The sequence below is a fragment of the Schistocerca serialis genome, chromosome 1 (genome assembly GCF_023864345.2).
Source record: "Schistocerca serialis cubense isolate TAMUIC-IGC-003099 chromosome 1, iqSchSeri2.2, whole genome shotgun sequence".
NCBI classification, from domain to species: Eukaryota; Metazoa; Arthropoda; class Insecta; order Orthoptera; family Acrididae; genus Schistocerca; species Schistocerca serialis.
The window spans coordinates 239,813,395-239,830,541 of record NC_064638.1 but is presented as its reverse complement, the minus strand read 5'-3'; the positions used below and the strand labels follow the sequence as shown (position 1 = coordinate 239,830,541).

The 17,147-nt window shown below is 43.0% G+C and overlaps 1 protein-coding gene across 1 annotated transcript in view; it reads right to left on the bottom strand.

Moving 5' to 3' along the window:
• Positions 1-2,526: 2,526 nt before the first annotated feature.
• Positions 2,527-17,147, bottom strand: part of LOC126462620 (fatty-acid amide hydrolase 2-A-like) — an 83,516-nt gene continuing 68,895 nt past the window's right edge. Inside the window, exon 10 of the mRNA XM_050096091.1 lies at positions 2,527-2,660. Coding sequence (XP_049952048.1) covers positions 2,571-2,660 — 90 coding nt within the window. The 3' untranslated portion in view covers positions 2,527-2,570. The remainder of the gene's footprint in view (positions 2,661-17,147) is intronic.

The following is a 17,147-nucleotide window of genomic DNA, read 5'->3' as shown; positions in this document are numbered from 1 at the left end:
CAGTTGTGGATTTTGGTCAGTAGCACAAAGTCGTTGATATAAAGTTACTATGTTGTAAAAATGTTTCTGTTACTTATAAGTCGGATATATGTATGGTATTTAAAAATTACTGTCTCAATAAAACAGGTGAGTTAAACACAAACTTAGTTTCTGCAGGGAATCACGCAATGCTCTTAGAAAATAGCTTTCCGAGATTGCTACCTGAAATACTCCTCTGTGATAGTGATAAGGGGAGATTAAGTTAAAAATTAACTCACTAAAGACTAAGGGCTCTCATGGATATTATGGCGTATCTAGCAGGATACTAAAGTACTGTGCTGCATATGTTAGTCTAGTATTTCTAATTATTCCTATAGGAACGGTCAGTTTCCTGGACGATTAAAGTAGCAATGAAGCCATTATATAAAAAAAAGAGAGAGAGTTTATGTAGACAATTTTAGATTTAAACTTGTTGTAGCTGGGATTCACAGACACAAAAAAATTTTTTAAGGACATCATCTTCACGCCAGTGACTGTTCTAAGTTTTTATTACACTATTGCAATTTCGGCCTTAGGCCATTATCAAGTGCTGATGTTACGTTGACATGGCTTAAAGCCATAATATCAGCACTTGATAAATTGCAGTATTGTAATAAAAACTTATAACAGTCACTGGCGTGAAGATGATGTCCTTCAAATTTTAGATTTATTTCTATGCCATCGGTGTTCACATAGTTTTCTGTGAAAAGTACATTTTTGTTTAAGAAGTGGGTTAACAAATGAAAATGCTATATTCTCTTTTCTCTGTGAGGCACCGGACGGATTCAGTAACAATTTGCGACCGCAAGGCTTTGATTTGACTAAGGCCTTTCATTGTGTTGCTCACAAAATATTACTGCAGAAGTTGGGCGATTATGGAATAAGAGGTCCCTCTCTTACGTTAAGAACAGACAAGAAAATATCATCTCCACGGTGCTTGGAATGGCAAATACGCGGATCCCGACTGGGGCACGTTAAGAGGGGGTCCCCCATGGGCATGGGTGAGATCTGCGACTGTTGCTGTATAGACCTTCTAATGTGAAAGGTGACATTAAAATATTGCTGTTTGCTGACGACACTACCTTAACAGTGCAGGACGTTGTGTGCAACGTAAGTAATGTGCCAGATAGTGCAGTTTTGGACGTAAGTTCCTGTCGTGTAAAAAATAAACTCGTGCTCAAGCACAGTAAGATTACGTTTTGACACTTTCTGACACACCATTCAACTACAACAGACATTTCAGTTACACAGAACGGAAGTATGATTAGTGAGTCCGAACAGTTTAAATTCCTAGGTGTTCAGATAGATAGTAAGCTGTCGTGGAAAGTCTATGTTCAGGACCTTGTTCAAAAACTTAATGTAAATATATTTACCATTAGTCTACATTGCTTATTTTCATTCGCTTAGGACAGATGGTATTATTTTTGGGGGTAACTCTTCTGATTCAAAAGGGGTTTTTTGTGGCACAGAAACGGGCAATTAGATCAGTATGCGATGTTAGTTCGCGAACATCTCGTTGACCCCTCCTCCGGATTCTGGGAGTACTGGCATTAGCCTCAAAATAGATATTTACCTTAATGACGTTTGTTGTCAACAATATGAGCTTATGCCCAAGAATTAACAGCTTTCACTCAGTTAATACTAGGCAGAAATCAAATCTGCATTTAGATCGCAACTCCTGGAGTCTTAGCAGAAAGGTGTGCAGTATTCTGCTGTACCCATTTTCAATAAGCTACAACAGGTATTAAAAATCTCAGCAGTAATCAACGCACATTCACTTCTCACCTTGAGAATTGCCTCGTGGCTCACTCCTTCCATTCTGTCGGGGAGTTCCTGGAAAAAATAAGCTAATTACGTTAATATATATTAGTAGACTGTCGTCCGCATAGAATTCGCATACATTTTATTTTATTTTATTTTTCTAATGTTAATTTCATGTACAGACACGTTTTATGACTATGGAAATTTTTCTCCTCCATTTGGTTCTATGGAAGTAAATAAATCGTATGAATATTTTTCAAACATTCTGTGTGTTGATGAATTCTTATCGAGTTATCAGCCGACTGGTGGCGTCGTCTTGTCGCAACGTTTCAATGAGTTTCGTACTTTTGGTGAAACGGATTGAAACGCTGCGACGACGCCACCACTCGGCTGATAACCCGAGAAGAATTCATCAGTGGAATACTCCGAGAAAGACTGCAATTGCATATTCTGTGTGTTATACGTTTGATTTACGTACAAGTTAATCCTCAGAAAAGCTTCAATAATTTGTATAGTATTAGTTTCAGATAGGTGTGTGACAACAGCAGATAAGGGTAACTAGGTTATGGAACAAGTTGGTAATTTGCTAAGGGTTGGGAATGGTGAGAAGGTTTAAAAAATACAAAACCCAACAGATTTTTTTTTAAATATAGTTACGTGGGGTTTAAATAAAACAAAACCCAACAGTTAAAAAAAAAGTAGTTACTGGCCAGCGCGGACACAATAGAAATTTCATCACATATTTAAGATTTGCACAGGACTGGAGGGAGAAGCCTGCAGGCACCAGCGCGCTATGGGGGCGGCACCCAGCCGCCTAGGGCTGCCTCGATCTCCTGGGCCACAGCCAGACACAGCCGGTCCTGATCCGGCCCCGCCACCACCTGCAAAAGGCACACAAATGATTACCCTCCATGCGCCAGTTTTCGTACAGTTCACAGACCAGCATTCACTGTCACTTCCGTTATAGGCGCGTTGAGCAAGTGAGTCATGACGTGTCCATATGCTGGTCGTCTGGCATCTCAAACCTCTTTGCTAACACACTCGAACATAAAATCTCAGAGGGTATACGACGAGTGGGTACTCCTCATTATTTGGAATTTGTTCTCGGGATAGCAAGTCTAGTTAGATTCCTGCACGGCATCACACCATACGGAAATTTGGGAGATAGGTACACTTAAGTCTCTCTCAAATTATAATCGCGAAGGAGGCGAAACAAGAACTCTGTAACGGCAGTGGCTTCTGGAATAGCATAGCCATGGAGAGTTACGAGATTAGGAAACAACACAAATGTTTTCCTTTCGTCATGGCATGTAGTCAAAGAGGTTCTTAATATATACCTATGACTTTACATGTCAGGTTACCTGTCAGACTTCTCGGAACATTATTAACTGGAAGCTGCAAGACTCGGATGGACTACATTCGCCAGCCGCTGTGGCCGAGCGGTTCTAGGCGCTTCAGTCCGGAACCGCGCTGCTGCTACAGTCGCAGGTTAGAATCCTGCCTAGGGCATGGATGTGTGAGATGTCCTTAGGTCAGTTAGGTTTAAGTAGTTCTAAGTCTATGGGAGTGATGACCTCAGCAGTTAAGTCCCATATCTAGGCGCTCAGTCCGGAACCGCGCGACTGCTACGGTCGCAGGTTCGAATGCTGCCTCGGGCATGGATGTGTGTGATGTCCTTAGGTTAGTTAGGTTTAAGTAGTTCTAAGTTCTAGGGGACTGATGACCTAAGATGTTAAGTCCCATAGTGCTCAGAGCCAGTTAAGTCCCATAGTGCTTAGAACCATTTGAACCATTTTTGGACCACTTTCTCAATACATAGGGGATTGACGAGCTTTCATTCAGCTATATGTTCATCAGTTTTATTGCTTGAAAGTTCCGTAAACTATGTATAAGTACTTTAGTTCTGCTTGCCCTTGTTTTGAAATTATCTGCGTTTTCCCAGTAGCCGTATTCCGTGATTGTGTGTTCATGCCAAGGAGTAAACAATGTATAGCATGATGAGAGAAAAATTAGGCTACCACGGCAATGTGCTGTAAAGTGTTTGAAATGGTCCCCTACATCAGAAATGAACTGGTTGCCATTAATATAGCGAATTTTTGTACTTCTTATTAGCGACAGATAAATGATAAGTCAGATTCGACTAAGAAAGGGGTCAAAGCTCCCACGCTTTATTTTTGCATTCGCGCCATAGACATCCATCTGCCAGAGAAGTCTTGACTGTGGCCGAAAAGATTCCATCTAGCGGAAACGAATTACAAGATTTACACACCAACATGGAGACTACACCAGCAAGACATCAACGGTCCCTTCCCATCCAGGAACCGCTCCTCCTATTCCTCCTCCACATTCTCGGCCAGAGAAGACATCCTCTTCTCTGGATCCAGCAAGGGATGGAGCTCCCTCTCGGAACACTCCTCCTTGTCGTTAGGATAGGAAGCCTGCAAGATCGGGACGTCTGAGAGACCCACGCTCCGAGGGCTCCAAAGCCGCTTGCTCTCTGTCTGATCCCGACATCGCTGCCACCTACTCCCTCACTGATACTCCCTTTCCCTCCCTCCGAGGGGGAACAAGAAGCAGTGCAATTCAAAGGACGAGGCTTCCACGGCTTCCTGGGATGCTTCGCCCTCTCCTCCTCATCCCGAATCAGACCCAGTTTTTATGGATGTGACCCCATCTTCATCTGTGACGATCAGTGACGGAGAGACATGATCTTGCCTCGGTTTCCCTATGTCTAACCTGGACGCTCACCACACGATAGTCCAGTGGAATTACATTGAATATTGTTGTGAACTATTGGAAATACAATGCCTTCTTTCCTCCTATTCTTCGTTCTGTCTTGCTCTTCAAGAAACGCATTTCCGTGATGACCGCTCTCCAACGTGTCGTGGTTACCGGGTGTTCTGTCGGAACCGTGCTGGCTCCTGCGATAGTGTCTGGAGGGGTCTCCACTCGCGCCAATGTCATTAGTGACCCGATCCTCCTTCATACTAACCTCGAAGCAATTGTGGTTAGAGTGCAAACGACTCCGGCAATTAACGTTTGCAATATCTGCCAGGTAGACTACATCCTTATGTTCAACTGTCTATCTTAATAGAGCAACTCCCGTCCCCGTATCTCCTCTCGGAGACTTCTATGCTACTTCGTTGGGTAGGTGTCTTATAATTGACCAACTTGTTACAGACTTTGATTTATGTCTTCCCAAAGGTGGTTCCCCTACCCACTCATGGTCATGGCACCTTTACTGCTATAGATCTCAAAATCTCTTCCCCTGCTCTCGTGGCTTCCCGACACTGGTCACCCCATGATGATGGGGCCGCTTTTCAGTGATTCTATTGTTCCCCTGCCGCCGCAAGACAGACAGGCCCCCACGTTGGGCATTCCGCAGGGCCAATTGACCTTTACAAGCGTCTGCTGTGCACTTCGACACTTCTCTCTTGAATTGCGTTATTCGGACGTGCAGGGCGTCTCTGCCACTATTTTTTACGGTACTGGCACTGCTGTCCCCCTATCCACAGATCCCCCTCGTCGACCGGTATCGTGGTGGATCAAGGATGTAGCAGTCGCTGTCCAGCACCACTGACGGACGCTGCAGCGATTTAAACGACGTCCTCCACAGACCAACCTCCTCTCTCTTAAGAATCTCCATGCTAAGGCTCGTTACCTTATTATGTTAAAAGGAATGTTGATAGCGCTGTTTCCTCCCTGAAGACACATGCCCCTTCATCGCAGGTCTGGTCCAAGCTCCGCAGCCTTCTGGGCCACCAACGACGTCGACTGACCTGGGGCCTTATCCTCCAATGTACTCGTGTACTAATCGATTGGTCCTTGCAGAGCACCACGCGACACATTCCGCGACAGTATTAGCGTCCTCTTCCTATCCTGCTCCCTTTCGCCAGCAGAAACGCCGAGTTGGGCAGAGCCCCCTCTGTTTCAAACGCCACCAAGCTGAAACCTATAATGAACCCTTCATTGAACGGGAAGTCTTGCAGGCTCTTACCTCTTCACATGACACGGCCCCAGAAACTGATTCTATCCACAACCAGACGATCCAACACTTTTTTTAATTGAGAATGAAACTCCTCCACCTGTATTTAAGATTTCATATTTATTTGGCTTCTAGTTTCGACGTTGCGTCAACGTCATCTTCAGGCCCGTACACTTTGATATCAGTTGTGTGTGGCTGAGTACTAGAAGACCGCGGTGAGACCAATGCGTGCTTCACATGCATGCATCAAAGTGTACGGGCCTGAAGACGACGTTGACGCAACGTCGAAACTAGTAACCAAATAAGTATTAAATCTTAAATACAGCTGGAGGAGTTTCATTTTCAATAAAAAAAATTATACCAGCTGATATCCAAAAAAAATGGTTCAAATGGCTCTGAGCACTATGGGACTTAACATCTGAGTTCATCAGTCCCCTAGAACTTACAACTACTTAAACCTAATTAACCTAAGGACATCACACACATCCATACCCGAGGCAGGATTCGAACCTGCGACCGTAGCAGTCTCGCGATTCCGGACTGACGAGCCTAGAACCGCACGGCCACCGCGGCCGGCAGCTGATATCCCACCATCATCCAATTTAAATATGGATATACGAAGATCCAACACTTGGACGTTACGCAGAGGACGTTACTCAGAGTCTTCAACCGCATTTAGTTCATAGGTGCCTTCCCCTCGCAATGGCGGGACAGTGTAGTTACCCCCGTCCTTAAACACCGGAAGAAACCGACGTCTTTCGACAGCTACCGCCCGACTAGCCTGACCAACGTACTTTGTAAGCTGCTTGAGATGATGGTTAGCTTCTGATTATGTTGGGTACTCGAATATCGATGCATTTTGTCCCCGTGTCACTGTGGTTTCCGGAAAGGACGACCTCCAACTGAGTATTTACTCAGATTGAAAATTACAATCCGACAGGCTGTTACTAATCGCCGGCACCTTGCCGCGGTCTTCTTTGACGTACGTTAGCCAAACGACAAGGCTTGGCGCCATCACATTTTAGTTACTCTCCAAGACTGGGGCTTTCGCGGCCCCCTTCCGTTTTTTATGTACAAGTTTTTATCCAACAGGCTCTTCCGGCTTTGAGTGGGCACTGTCGGGTGCTCCATCTCCACTGACTGAAATGCGCCCCAAGTATTTCCTCTCACCCCCCCCCCCCCTTTGATCGTGTCTATTGCAGGGTATTAAGGTCTCTGTCACCCCTACAGTCTTCCAGCATCTTGTAAGATCCATCCTTGCAGAGATACAGGATGCTATGATCTTCTACACTGATGATTCTAAAACGATAGATAAGGCAGGATACACTTTTACGTTTCCTACTGGCTTAGATCATTTGTTGGCGGGATCATGTACTGTGTTCCCAGTAGAGTTGCAAGCCATCAACAGGGTCCTCCATTTTTTTACTCAGCTCTCTCTCCACAGTGATTTAATATGCACCGACTCAATGAGTAGCCTGCAGGCTATCGACAAATGCTACACTCCTCACCCTTTGGTCCATGATCTTCTCTCTGGGTGACAGTTTGGCTATATAAGCCATTCCCATTCATGATTCCTGCTGCGCATATGCGAATCTCTCTTTGCCCAAAAGTGGAATGACATCTGGTGCACTACTGCTCTCAGTAATAAACTCTACACAATCAAGGAGACTACTGTGATTCAGCGCTCTTCCTCCCGCTCCTCTCGGAAGGAGTCCACCCTCTTATGGTGTCTATGCATTGGTCATGTCAGGCTGTCTCACTTTTTCCTATTGCGTAACGAACCACATCCACAATGTGGTTGAGGAGCCAGACTGACGGTATTTCATATATTGGGGGATTGTCCCCTTCCTTTGGTCCTTCGTACCAAGAATAGTATTCCGGATTCTTTATCTTTAATTTTAGCAGACGATTCACGGATGGTTGAACTGGTCCTCACTTTCCTCGGTGAAAGTGGTTTTTGTTGTCAGATATAGGATTTTGCTGTACTCCTTGAGCAGGGGTAGGGTGGTTTTGGTTGGGGCCTCACTTCATGTTTTCTCGGTCTGGGAAAGACCGCTCTTTTACCCCCTTTTTTTCCAGTTTTTAGATTTGGTGTACCGTGTGTGTGTTTTAACTTCCTCGTTTTACAGTTTGAACCCTGTGACAGGATCCGTCCCCTTTTAACGGTCTCTCTCTCTTCCGCGAGAATCACGGGACTGATGACCACGCCGTTCAGTCCCATAACCCATCATTCTCAATTAATCAATCAATCAATCAGTTTCACATTTTTCTGCTTGTAACGAAATGAATCAACACAGTGGCTGTACCTTCGCTATCGAATCTCTGTCTCTGTATACCTCTACTACGCTTTGATGCTTATTCAACCGACTGTTAAGAAGAAAGTTCTTTCTTTCTGGCACTGGAAATTCCATTCGCTGTAAGAAAACATATTAAGTTTATGAATGTCTCGCTAGAGTGCACTAGGATACGGTTACATAAATGACACCTACGTAGCGAGAATGTCGCGAGTTATTAGAGGAAATAACCGCAAGAAACATGCCCCGTTACCGTTATTTCGTAAGAATTTCCTTGACTGCTGACGGTATTTGCGGGATAAAGATTGTTATTAGCAAGTTTCCTTTTGAGATTGCATTGTGCCCGAGCTCCTGTGGGTTTTATTGTCTTGCGAATAACAAGAGCACACTGCGTGTCTGCAAACGGCACAATATGAATTCAGTGTGCAATTTATTTGGCAGAAATGCTGACTGTTACCTCATTGTGCAATGAAGGAACTTTTTGCTCTCAAATCCGGCGGAAACATAGCTCAAGAACAAAAATATTGTGAATCCAGGCGATGGTATATAACATACGTTAACTTCAACGGAACAATGCACGGTGGCACGTTTAACCACAGACGTCACATTCCTCGACACTTAAGCGCAACAAACAGCACTAAAAGTGCTCACTTACATCGTATATTTTCGTAGTACGCAAGTATAAATACAAAACCAACAAGTATGGCGTGATAGTTTCGCAGATACTTAAATCAACATGAGTATTACTCGATTTGCTTCTTTTAGCCAGTCACAACACAGGACTTGTGAAATCACGTAACATCAGTGTCTCATCGCCAGATCTCATAAACGCGAAAAACATTAATCGTGTCAAATTCGAGACTGAAAGTGGGAAAAACGTTAAGCATGCAGCGAAGCTAATATACACGGCATTAAATATCTCTTAAAAACGCGTCATCTTAGTATTATTTATTGCGCTAAAGTATCAGGAAACGTGACGTCGGCGGCTAAATATGCTGCCTGCAGATCTTATGTTGGCGTTATCGTTTGCTGTTATGTAGAAGTTAATTGTGAAAAGAAATGAAGACACGGTCTGTAAACGTTTTAGAGAGCGTTCGCCAATATGGGAACCACGAGCCCCACCAGACAGAATATAATAATCCTACGATGTACTGAATCATTCGCAGATGTGAGGGTTAGATAAATTAGACGGCTATAGGCATGCAATGAGAAAATACAAGACCGTCATCGCTGTGGTTTCTCCAAACATCTGGGACAATGTAAATAAAAAGTATGTCGAAATCAGAACATTGGGAAGCAAGAATGGAGGCCTTTGATTGAAGCTTTGCATCCAGTCTTCATTTTATTATCATTCTGTTGTTGATGTGATCCACTACAGTAAGAAAATGCACCTTGGGGCTGGAGTCAGAAATAGATTTTTCCTAGTTAAAAGCGTAAAGGCGATGATCCATATCGCAGTCTCGACTGATATAAACTGTACATCATTGTCGGTGAAAGGTAGGATGCCTGTTTGAATACGGGTAACGTACGCTTTTGTAACTAAACACACATATGCTATTACTCTTCTCTTCTTCTGTAGTGGTCAATCCAAGGATTGGTTTTGAACAGCTACAATGGCAGCTTGTCTCCATTCTGTGCGTCTTTCAGCTTTTCTCTTCATTTCTTTGTAGGTGATACATCCCACATCTTTCACGATTTGATCCATGTATCTCAGTCGTGGTCTTCCTCTTGGTCTTTTTCCCTCGACATATCCCTCTATGATTGTGTTCAGGAGTCCTTTATGTCTTAATAGATGGCCTGTAAATTGCACTCTTCTTTTATCAATGAAACTCCAGAAGCTTCTCTTCTCACCTGCTCTTTCCTGAACCACTTCGTTTGTGACCTTGTCGATCCATTTTATTTTGAGCATGCGTCTATAGCACCACATTCAAAAGAATTTAGCTTCTGGTCTTCCTCTGTCCCGAGAGTCCATGTTTCACACCCATAGCATGCCACACTCCACACGTATGATTTCAAAAATCTTTTCCTGATTTCAAGGCTGATGCTCTTAGATGTTAATATGTTTTTCTTCTTGTTAAAAGCAGCCTTTGCTTGAGCTATTCTACTTCTAACTTCTGCCTTGCTCCTCCCATCCCTGGTAATATTACTGCCCAGATAAGTAAATTTATCAACTTGTTCAAGCAGTTCATTGCCTACATGAACTTGGACTTTCATTTGATCTTCTTTGTCGCATGCCATTACTTTTGTTTTGGCTTTATTAATTCTCATATTATATTCTTCACCCATAACTTTATCCATTCTATTCAGTAGGACTATAAGATCTTCTTCACTTTCAGCCAGGACAGCTATATCATCGGCATATCTTATCATATCTATTCGTTGGCCATGAATTACTACACCTGTCTGTGAATTTTCCCTTACTTTTTTCAGCGCCTCTTCAATGTATACGTTAAAGAGAAAGCCTTTGATAATGTTAAATGGGATAAGATGTTTGAGGTACTCAAAAAAGGCGTCAAACTGAGAAAAGTACTCCACGATCTAGTTGAAGTCCGGCATTGAGCAATTATTACATTAAAAGCCTCTAACGCCGTATTAAGAGCTATTTTTTAATTATATAAAATTTGTTCGGGTGCACAGTTTATGAATTTATGAATTGATGAGATTCGTAAGAAGGAACTTCTTGTTTTAATCTTTCATTTTTATGGCTATTAATTTGCATTTTATGATAATCCACAATAACAATTTTCACGGAAAATTTCAAACAACGTCTTACTACAGATATAATTGTACTTTTCTGTTATGTTTTTGTTATCTGTCTGCAGTGAAGGGTACAGTCGTTATAATACTGTAACAGGGACGTTGATAATTTTTTGGAGTTGTTTCCAATTGGTCGCAATAGTACTTTTTAGTTTTGAATATCGCAGTGAAACGTTCGCGATTGTCTCGTGACGTTGCTATTACGCCACGAGTCAGTTAACTGGCTGTCAGATGATACGGATCTTAAGACGTTTCGGTCGTTACCTGCAATACCTCGTTAGCAAATAAAATTTTATGAAAATGGTTGTCCAGAGTTTTAACAGATTATGCATGGCGACAGGAAGTAAGACATTTTATGATCCTTTGGATGCACTGAGCTGTGAAAGAAATCGGCTGTCCGCAAAATCGAACTCACTTCTGAGTCTCATCGTTTGGCCAGTCGAAGTACCACGTGTTCGACCGGGTGTCACTGGGAACTTGACGTAAGGAAGCGCAGAGTTTGAGAGGTGAACGACAAATTAAGTCATTTCATCCGAATAATCCTATAAAAATAGTAGTATCTCCGTGTTTTAAGATTATAAGAAGAACGCATCAGGGTATTAAAATAAAGACATTTTTTATTTCAAATTTTTCTGGTGCTGCATTCTAGGTTTTAACCGAGATAGCCCGCGATTAAATCATCTCTGTTAACAGTCAATGGCATACAGTTGCGACACTCCTAATCATATTTGTTAGAAGTGCAGCAGGCAGCCAGAAAGTTGAACTGTTCACTATGGCACTCACTTGTACGTATCGTGTTGTCTTAATTCGTCTGAAAAATGTTAAAACGTGTGGTAATTCCTGAGGGACCAAACTGCTTAGGTCGTCGGTCCCTAGACTTACACACCACTTAAACTAACTTATGCTAACAACAGCACACACACCAATGCCCGAGGGAGGACTCGAACCTCCGGCGGTAGGGGCCGCGCAGTCCGTGACATGACGCCTCAAACGGCGCGGCCACTCGGCGAGGCATACTTCTCAAAAAAAACCGTTTATAAACATGAGCGTGTGTAGTGCGATTCAGTGTGTAAACAAGAAGTAGACATCGCGTTGACAGCTGCACCGCCAGAGGTGACCAAATTTGAAATATCACACATGAAACAAGCACTCCGTCTTCAGGCCGCTAGTGGCCCATCGGGACATACGACCGCCGTGTCATCCTCAGTTGAGGATGCGTATAGGAGGGGCGATTGGTCAGCACACCGCTCTCTCGGTCGTTACGATGGTTTTCTGTGACCGAAGCCGCTACTATTCGGTCGAGTAGTCCAGGTATACATGCCGACGTCGCAAGCTGAAGATGAACAGATAGAGAAAGTGTATGAGGATATTGAAAGGATAATGCAGTATGTAAAGGGGGACGAAAATCTAATAGTCATGGGCGACTGGAATGCAGTTGTAGGGGAAGGAGTAGAAAAAAAGGTTACAGGAGAATATGGGCTTGGGACAAGCAATGAAAGAGGAGAAAGACTAATTGAGTACTGTAACAAGTTTCAGCTAGTAATAGCGAATACCCTGTTCAAGAATCACAAGAGGAGGAGGTATACTTGGAAAAGGCCGGGAGATACGGGAAGATTTCAATTAGATTACATCATGGTCAGACAGAGATTCCGAAATCAGATACTGGATTGTAAGGCGTACCCAGGAGCAGATATAGACTCAGATCACAATATAGTAGTGATGAAGAGTAGGCTGAAGTTCAAGACATTAGTCAGGAAGAATCAATACGCAAAGAAGTGGGATACGGAAGTACTAAGGAATGACGAGATACGTTTGAAGTTCTCTAACGCTATAGATACAGCAATAAGGAATAGCGCAGTAGGCAGTACAGTTGAAGAGGAATGGACATCTCTAAAAAGGGCCATCACAGAAGTTGGGAAGGAAAACATAGGTACAAAGAAGGTAGCTGCGAAGAAACCATGGGTAACAGAAGAATTAATTCAGTTGATTGATGAAAGGAGGAAGTACAAACATGTTCCGGGAAAATCAGGATTACAGAAATACAAGTCGCTGAGGAATGAAATAAATGGGAAGTGCAGGGAAGCTAAGACGAAATGGCTGCAGGAAAAATGTGAATACATCGAAAAAGATATGATTGTCGGAAGGACAGACTCAGCATACAGGAAAGTCAAAACAACCTTTGGTGACATTAAAAGCGACGGTGGTAACATTAAGAGTGCAACGGGAATTCCACCGTTAAATGCAGAGGAGAGAGCAGGTAGGTGGAAAGAATACATTGAAAGCCTCTATGAGGGTGAAGATTTGTCTGATGTGATAGAAGAAGAAACGGGAGTCGATTTAGAAGAGATAGGGGACCCAGCATTAGAATCGGAATTTAAAAGAGCTTTGGAGGACTTACGGTCAAATAAGGCAGAAGGGATAGATAACATTCCATCAGAATTTCTAAAATCATTGGGGGAAGTGGCAACAAAACGACTATTCACGTTGGTGTGTAGAATATGAGTCAGGCGACATACCATCTGACTTTCGGAAAAGCATCATCCACACAATTCCGAAGACGGCAAGAGCTGACAAGTGCGAGAATTATCGCACAATCAGCTTAACAGCTCATGCATCGAAGCTGCTTACAAGAATAATATACAGAAGAATGGAAAAGAAAATTGAGAATGCGCTAGGTGACGGTCAGTTTGGCTTTAGGAAAAGTAAAGGGACGAGAGAGGCAATTCTGACGTTACTGCTAATAATGGAAGCAAGGCTAAAGAAAAATCAGGACACTTTCATAGTATTTGTTGACCTGGAAAAAGCCTTAATTTGAGGAAGAAATTTCTGAGGATGTACGTCTGGAGTACAGCATTGTATGGTAGTGAAACATGGACTGTGGGAAAACCGGAACAGAAGAGAATCGAAGCATTTGAGATGTGGTGCTATAGACGAATGTCGAAAATTAGGTGGACTGATAAGGTAAGGAATGAGGAGGTTCTACGCAGAATCGGAGAGGAAAGGAATATGTGGAAAACATTGATAAAGAGAAGGGACAGGATGATAGGACATCTGCTAAGACATGAGGGAATGACTTCCATGGTAGTAGAGGGAGCTGTGTAGAGGGCAAAAACTGTAGAGGAAGACAGAGATTGGAATACGTCAAGCAAATAATTGGGGACGTAGGTTGCAAGTGCTACTCTGAGATGAAGAGGTTAGCACAGGAAAGGAATTCGTGGCGGGCCGCATCAAACCAGTCAGTAGACTGATGACCACCCCGAAAAATGGCAACAGCGCATGGCGGCCTGGATGGTCATCCATCCAAGTGCCAGCCACACCCGACAGCGCTTAACTTCGGTGATCTCACGGGAACCAGTGTATCCACTGCGGCAAGACCGTTGCCCCATGAAACAAAGATAATTAATAATTATCAGTAAAATTTGATTAGCCTTATAAACATAAAACGCCACCACCACCGAAGGGAGAAACGATACAACTGTTTGATAGAAACTATGCAACTCTTTGATTAACCATGAAACCAAACCTGTCCATATCCTGCCATAAAGCTCTCGAGCCTGCGGCGTGTTTCTGGCCATTTAACAACACAAGGTTTTCCTCTGCGTCGACGCTCTGATATACTGGTTCAGGGCTACCACACACATGGCTGTGACTCGTTATCTCCGTGTCACTACTACTCCGCTGGCGCGTGGCCTCCCCCAGCACACGGAAAGTCAGAGCACATCTGGTACCCCATGTTGACATTGGGTGATAACGCTCTAGGACGGCTCAGCCATTTGGAGTAAGAAGGAACCCTTGAGACGTCTCTGGATTACAAATTGTTTTACCACTATAGTTAACTAACGATTCTCAGGAGCAAAAAAAACATGAGACCTCTATAATGTTAATGGAATCATTCGTATACCGACTTTTTTTTTATAAAGTCAAGTGTGATGTAATTGTCCTACTGACTTAATGAACTTACAGGGCCTGGACAAAAATGTGAAAATACCGCGAGAAATGGAGGCTTGAACGTATGTGCGGGTGTTAACCAAGCCTGTAGCCTGCGCTATTGTAACTGACCAAGAACTGCACCTGTGCACTGTTCTCAATAAGTTGAAATTGGCCGCGCCTATTAGCCGAGAGGTCTCAGGCGCTGCAGTCATGGACTGTGTGGCTGGTCCCAGCGGAGGTTCGAGTCCTCCCTCGGGTATGGGTGTGTGTGTGTGTTTGTCCTTAGGATAATTTAGGTTAAGTAGTGTGTAAGCTTAGGGACGATGACCTTAGCAGTTAAGTACCATAAGATTTTACACACATTTGAAAATTTTTTGTTGAAATTGTCAGTCGTGGTTAGAACAGTGCTCTGTGTAGTTGTGAGTGCATTGCATCAGAGCTAAGCGAAATCGAACGTAGGCGAACCGTTGGAGCTCATCTGGTGAGTGCTTCCTTAGCCACGGTAATTTTAAAGTGTTAGGCGTTACAAGAGGCACCGTGCCGAAGATTTGTATCGGATACAGGGAAAGTGGAAAAATATCGTCTGCTAAATGGCAACGTCGGTGTACGTGTGTGTTGAGCGATCGTGCGAGACAGTCACTGAAAACGAATCTGACGAAAAATAAGAGGACGACAGTTGCAATGGTCACTGCAGAACTGAATGTCGCACTCGCAAATCCCTTCACCCCGAATTCAACACAAAGGCAGCTCCGTTAGCAGGGAACTGCAGGGCGATTTGTAATTCCAAAAGCACTCATCAGTTATGCAAATGCCTGTGACTGGAAAACGTGGTGCCGAAGCCATGAAAACTGGACTACGAAGCAATTTTTTTTAATTTAATCGTATGGCGAGGGGCCCCCCGTCGGGCAGGCCGTTCGCCAGGTGCCGGTCTTTCAATATGACGCCACTTCGGCGACCTGCAGTCGATTAGAATAATAGGATAATGATGAGGACAGCATAACACCCAGTCCCTGCGTGGAGAAAATTCCCCGACCCAGATGGGAATCGAACCCGGGCCCGGAGGATAGACAATCCGTCACGCTGACCATTCAGCTACCGGGGGCGGACTTACGAAGCAATGAAAGTAAATTATGTGGCGGGGTAAGACTTGTTACACATTGTTTGCGACTTCTGACCAGGTTTATGTGCCAAGAGTTAAACATGACGGGGATTCGGTGATCATTTGGGCAGCCATATTGTGGTATCCCATGAGTCCACATGCTCACACTGCTAGGACGCATTACTGCCGAGTATCATATTATTTGACAATTTGTCTGATCAGACCCATAGCATGGTACAATTTTTGTTTCCCAGTGGTGATGCTGTGTTCCAAGATAACAGCTCGCATCTTCCAGGATTGGTTTTGTAAACACAAGGATGAATTGTCGCTTCTCTGCTGGACACTGCAGTCACCAGATCTCAATATTATTGAACCTTTGTACTCTACTTTTGAGAGAATAGTGGGTGATCGGTATCCACTTCCATAGTCGTTATCTGAAATTGCCACCACTTTGCAGAAGAGGGTATAAATTCTTATGAAAACCATACACGACCTGTATTTATCCGTTACTTTGAATGCCAATGGTTTTCCTACACCGTTTTAGGCTTTGTAATGGTTGTGCTTTAAGTGTTTCCATATTTTTGTACAACCCTGTAAATGCTGTTAGACATTCATTATTGTAAAAATGTGTATCCATTAAGTTCGATACTGTAAAAAATACAGGTTCACAAGAGAAAAGTATGTCAGCTTTAGTAACATTTCTTATGAAATTAAAAGTCGACGAAATCATTTTTGTGTACAAATAGGTTTTGTGGAAATCAGCTCTAGTGTGTTAATTCATAAATTCACCGTTAAAGAAAGGCTGCGTCGGTTACAATATAATTCACATAAAAGTATGTTAATTATGTGTGATAGGAGGAAATATTGCTACTTTTAGTATTTCTAAATTGATTGCAACTCTGTTATACTGTGTCAGATAAATCTATAAACTTCGATGTATTCAAGTAAAAAATTTTAAGTTATTTGTAACTGTACGCCCACCGTGTCAGTTATAATCAAAATAACTGTATATGAAAATAAATTAAGAAATAATTTGAACAAAATAAAAATGGTACAGTAAATAGTATACACGTGCAATATCTATCAGATAGATTATATAATGGTAAGACAGAGATTTAGGAAACAGGTTTTAAATTGTAAGACATTTCCAGGGGCAGATGTCGACTCTGACCACAATCTATTGGTTATGAAGTGTACATTATAACTGAAGAAACTGCAAAAAGGTGGGAATTTAAGGAGATGGGACCTGGATAAACTGACTAAACCAGAGGTTGTACAGAATTTCAGGGATAGCATAAGGGAA